This window comes from Cyphomyrmex costatus, unplaced genomic scaffold (genome assembly GCF_001594065.2).
Source record: "Cyphomyrmex costatus isolate MS0001 unplaced genomic scaffold, Ccosl1.0 scaffold412, whole genome shotgun sequence".
Taxonomy (NCBI): domain Eukaryota; kingdom Metazoa; phylum Arthropoda; class Insecta; order Hymenoptera; family Formicidae; genus Cyphomyrmex; species Cyphomyrmex costatus.
The window spans coordinates 328,358-334,064 of NW_017278341.1; the positions used below are offsets into that span (position 1 = coordinate 328,358).

Here is a 5,707-nt window from a genome sequence, read left to right on the forward strand (position 1 = left end):
TATATATTATACATATATACTATATCTACTCCCCCCACACAAGAAAAAAGATTTAACAATTTTTTACCTGTAGAAGGGGAGGATGTAGTCGAGGCAGTGCTTTCATGATCACCCTGGGACGATCTAGCGTTCTGTTCTGGAGTCTTCTTCGGTTTTCTCTTTCGTGTTTGTATACCATCCTTTCGCATGGCTAGCGGCCTATTGACCCCATGTAATTTGAAGTATAATCCACAAGCGTTGCACACTGGCTCACCCTCGTTATTGCGCCTCCATAAGGTGGTGGTGCGAGTGCCGCAGTTGGTGCAGCACAGCCCGAGTCGCCTCGTTGCAGTCTGAAATTCCGACATCTGTCCCATTTGTAACACACGTCAAGACGGCTCAAATGCAAATGCGATTATTGTAAAAAAAAACAAAAAACAGAGTATTCTTAGAAGAATCAAACAAATGCCTCTTTTAAAAGACGCTCTGTTAATAATAAGGATGTGACATAACTTAATATATGAAAATACTTGAAAAGTATCCTTGTAAATCAGTAACATTTTCATGTTAAAAATTATTACAATTTTATTTTACAAGTAAATTTGTTATCAGTTCTATTTTATTTTGACTCTTACTTTGCCCTTATATTATGATTGATTATATTGTTTAAAAATTATTGTTAAAAGTCAGATGAGATTCTTTTCGCGGGTACGGCATAGAAAGACGGCTCTTCACAAAATGAGTATAGGTACATACATAGGCAATCTTTTGTGGATGAACTTACCAGGCGTTTTGAGGGCTTGATCAGCGGCCTATTCATGCCGTTCATCTTGTGATAAAGTCCGCATGCATTGCAAAGGTAATGACCGGTGCCATCTCTTCGCCAGAGCGGCGTCGATATCGCGCCACAATTAACGCATTCGCGACCCTCACCAAATTGGAAATCCATCGCGGTGTCTGTAATCATTTTCATATTTTATTTAACAAATAATTAATTAATTTAATATTTATTGTAATTTATACAGTAGAGGTTAAAACTGATCAGTTGAAATTTTAAAACTATATACAGCAAACGTTCTAACAGTGCGTATAAGATTAAGAAGATTTTAAACACTAACAATAAGTCGCAAAAAACGAGATTTTTGCATTTCATTTTGATGATATTGATTGGAAACTTCTGCCAAGTTTCTTTTCATGTATCATGTACCATACTTTTAATGCTAATTCGTTTTTTGTGAAAATTCGAGATTGGTTTATCCGCGCCGAACTGATGAGATAAGCCCGTTCTTTTTTTTTACATTTTATTTAAACGTCTCGAGGACGCCTGTAGCGGGATTTACAGTTAGATGGCAAAACGTGGCAGAGAATGCGCGACGGACTGTCTCCGAATCCCGAGCCTCCGGAGCAAGCATCCGCCTGCGCTGGCTCTCTGCACCGATTCTCCGTCGCTACGCTGTAAAGTGTAAAACACTTGACCGCGAGATCGACCCGGCTCACTTCAAAGGCGCCGCTATCACTTATCCGTCACACATGGCCCGCCGCGTGCACGGTGGTAAATAACATCCGCGAAGGAAAGTAGCTTCTTTCTCCTCGCCTCAATATAACGTTTATCTTTCGAGCGGTGCTGTCACGAAGTCAACGTTAATCACCAAGTTAAATGTTTCTTTTCACGCGCGTTAATACGTTATTTTATTGTTGAATATCGTTAAAAGATTCACATATTAATGAAGTGTCCGCGAATAACATTCAGCTATAAGATCTTATAAAATTAAATGAGACAATTTTGTCAAGCGGTTGCTATTATTGCGCATGATTTGCTTTGAAAGAAAAAATTTGATAGAAAAGCTCTCGATGACATGAAAATAAAAGGTTTACCTCTAAAAGGAAAGTTTAAGTAACACTACAGAAACCGTATACTTGACAATTCCACGAGTACTCCTTTACGAACTCCATTCGTGTGATATCGTCTGCGGTTTCGATAAACTAATCGGCACCATAGGAAATTGCATGCCTACATATCTTATCGCCGCGGCATACGGGTAGTTCCCATAACTTTTGTTTGTTTATCATTGTGACTTCACGCGTGATGCACGCCAACGAAAAGCGATATGAGCACCTCTGTTTTCACGTGCCGCGCCATTGCGAACAAATTTTAAGTGTAACAAAGAAGGCTAATTCAGCTATATTAGCGATACTTTTACGTCAGAATAAAAATAGCACAACACTCATATCATTACTTAGTATAATCATACTGATTAATATTTATCTAATTAATATTAAAAAAAATTATTTGTTAACTTCGATATTCGATACTGATTTAATTTTTTAAAACGACCGCACGCGTTCCAATTATACTTTTTCTCATTCGATTTCAGAATATTGACATTATTTATATTTCTATCATATTTTATTTATTTAACGTGCACAAGAGTTGTAATTATTATCAGAATGTCTATTGAAAAGCTAGCGTTAAAGACCATTTACTTTTGCCGCATTGTGTACAAATTATCTTTGTTTACAGAGGTAGGAGTAGTAGACTCACATAGCAGAAGCACATTATTTAGAAAAAAATCGTACACGAACCATAAGGCGATGCACGTTGAAATCCAGTACCGTCGTAGGCGCGCCATGAGGACATCATCGCGACGTTCTGCGCATAAAACGGCGCGGCCGCGGCTGCGGCGAGAGTCGAGTGAGGATGCGCCGCGTGCGGATGTCCCGCGTGAGGATGGCCTGGTCCAGCGTGCGGACCCATTGCCGCCGCGGTACCGCTTGTGTGTCCAGCGAGCGCGTGATGCGCCGCGTACGTTTCCACTCCATGTTGCCAGGATGCTGTCTTTTCCCTTCAACGGATCGAATATTTAATCAACATATTTAATCAACGTGATTTCAAGCACGCGTGACGCACGTATGATTTTCAAAGGTCATTGTACCATGCTGGCGAGGGCGAAGTAGGAAAGGAATGATATTGCGCCGCTGTGGCTGCAGATGGAATCGCTGGTCTAGACGATGGAACGTAGACAGGCGCCTGGAGTTGCTGCCCGTGTTGCTGCTGTTGCTGCTGGGACTGCTGCTGGTAATCGGAACTTGCGCCGTACCCGCCACTTCCGCCCCCGTGGAACATCCTCCTCGAAAGCTACCACCGTCGCATCTGCCGAAAATAAATTGATATCCCGAAAATTAATAACATCTAAAGAGCATTTTAAATATTGTATACTTCTGGCAAGTAGCATAAATTTTTGTTAAACTTGTAGCATTTAACATTCTTAATAATCATAATTAATTGCGGTCCGCGTATTATTTCAATATTCATAAATTATAATCAATCATCTTTATAATAAGACAGCTATGATGCGAAAATCCCTTTAATTTTAAAAGAAAGTAATCCCTTCAGTGTTAATGCCGACAATATAAAATATAAGTGCAAAAGTACGGCGGTAAGTACTTTGCTAAAGGGTTGCCGCCGGCAATCTCATTTTGCTACCATGGAAAGATATATCGTTACGCTGGTAATATGGCAATAATACATCCTGTGGCAGATAATGTTAATGATCCCTTTAAAGCCGATAACCGGCCATGCATATTGAGATCCCGCCAAGCGTCATGTAAGGCGACGAGCTAATGCGGCATGGGCCGCCCATGAGACCAAGGTTGATCGTGAATAAATGCCGAATCCTAGCCGTCGTCGGGCCTCTCTTCTCTCTTGTCTACCTGTGTAAAGGAACGATTTTGTGATCGTGGACTTACTTGAGCGATCAGTATTTCGAACCTCGACTAAAATTTATGACAGGCAATGAGAACATTGATCGAATGGGTATTTAGTTTTATTCCAGTTTTAGCGTGTGTGCTGTAAAATATTTTTTAGCTCTTGCTATGCATATTAATATATGGTATGCGATTTTAACCGTAACAAATTTGTTGAATTTAATCGAATGTAAAATATATATAGATTTTTTACCATTACGAGACGTTACAGTAGAATTAATTCCAGTTTTCTAATTTCTCATAGTATTCCCTTTAGCGAAGTACTTGCGGCCGCTGTACTTTGCGCTTTTTGTATTTTATATTGTAGGCATGGGCGTTTACAGGATTTTTTCCAAGAGGGGGACAACATTTTTAATATAATAATAATAATATTATTATTATACGTATATAATTATTAGACTGCGGATATTTATGCAAAAATATTTAACTGAATATTTTGCATAAATGCATATTTGCATGAATCAAACATTATTTGCATAAAATGCATATTTTTCATAAACTTTACATATTTCGTGTAATTTTCAAGTAGTATGATTATATCATAATTATATGATGGCTAATTATATACGCAGCTAATTCGAATTTCCACAAAGACAGTAGGCATTTAAAGCGAAATCTATTTTCGGATCCGTATTGATATAATCATACTATACCTTTCGCGAGTATACCTGAAACCAGACAGACAGTTGAGAAAAAAAGGCAAACGATAATCTTACATATCTGAAGTGCTGTTTCCGCGAAATTGATCGAGGCTCTGATTAAAATTGGAAGAATAATATCGACGACTCTGAATCGTTAATTTAAAAAATGAGCATCAAGTATCAGCATGAAAAGGGCAAAAGGCACGTTAAGATTTCACAAGCTTTTATTCGGCGCGCGCGCACGCGCCTGTCGCCTAAGGGGGGCAAATGCCCCTTCTTGCATCCCTCCTGTGGACGCCCATGATTGTAGGCACTAACATTGAAGGAATTACTTTCTTAAAATTAAAGGAATTTTCGCATTATTGTCGAGATGACTGAGCAAATATATGAGAAGTCTTTTGCTTGTAATGTAATAATCAGTGTTGCGTTTAGATAATTAAAAATTATTTAGATATAGATAAGATAAATCACACAAAAATATATCTTAGATAAGATAAAGATGATTAATTTTACATTAATCTAGATAAAAGATAAGATTAAAAACAATTTATATCTAGATAATTTTTATATAAGAGATAATTTTATTTTTAAGTGACTATTAGATAGTAAAACAATTAAGAATACAAAAAATGCGATTTCATATTTTTATAAATTTTTATTTTTTAAGAACAAAAATTGTTCGAATATTTCGTCTGATAAACGATTTCTACATGCGAATTAATATTTGTGGTCTACAACTAAAGAAGCGTTCTACTGACTACTGCCGCTGATGATGATTGATGTGTGGATACAATAAAGAATTTCCTTAGATTTATTTTCTAAATATGAAAGTACTTCAATATATCTTTAAATGACTGATGTCGCACTAATCTTAGTTTTTTTGTCTATATTATAGAACAAAAAAATCCTCATCACTACTACTACTACTATACTGGAAGTTAATTTCTTATAATACCACTCTTGTACAATCTCTTAGATTAGTTTTGAAAAAGATAACATTTCTTTTATTTAAGATAAGATAAAGATAATCTTTATTCTTAATAATCTAGATGAAGATAAAGTAAGGCTATTTCTTCATCTAGATGATTATCTAGATAATTTTATCGAGATAATGAAAAACACTGGTAATAATTGACAATTATGAGTTGAAAGCAATTTCCCCGCGCGCGATTTTATTATGCAATATAGATTTCGTAACGATATTTACTGATATCATAATGCTATTGTGGTACGTCAAGAATTTATTTCATGGTATTGTTAAGAACGAAAATAGTATACGTAGTCCGATACATTGGTATCTCTTACACTGCACCGCGTCCATT

The 5,707-nt window shown here is 36.8% G+C and overlaps 1 protein-coding gene across 1 annotated transcript in view; it reads right to left on the reverse strand.

The window, feature by feature from the left end:
• LOC108777150 (GATA-binding factor A) overlaps positions 1-3,103 on the reverse strand; it is a 3,957-nt gene extending 854 nt beyond the window's left edge. The window contains exons 1-4 of the mRNA XM_018543961.1: positions 2,913-3,103; positions 2,563-2,822; positions 764-936; positions 68-332 (exon numbers count right to left, since the gene is read on the reverse strand). Coding sequence (XP_018399463.1) covers positions 68-332; positions 764-936; positions 2,563-2,822; positions 2,913-3,103 — 889 coding nt within the window. The remainder of the gene's footprint in view (positions 1-67; positions 333-763; positions 937-2,562; positions 2,823-2,912) is intronic.
• Positions 3,104-5,707: the final 2,604 nt, after the last annotated feature.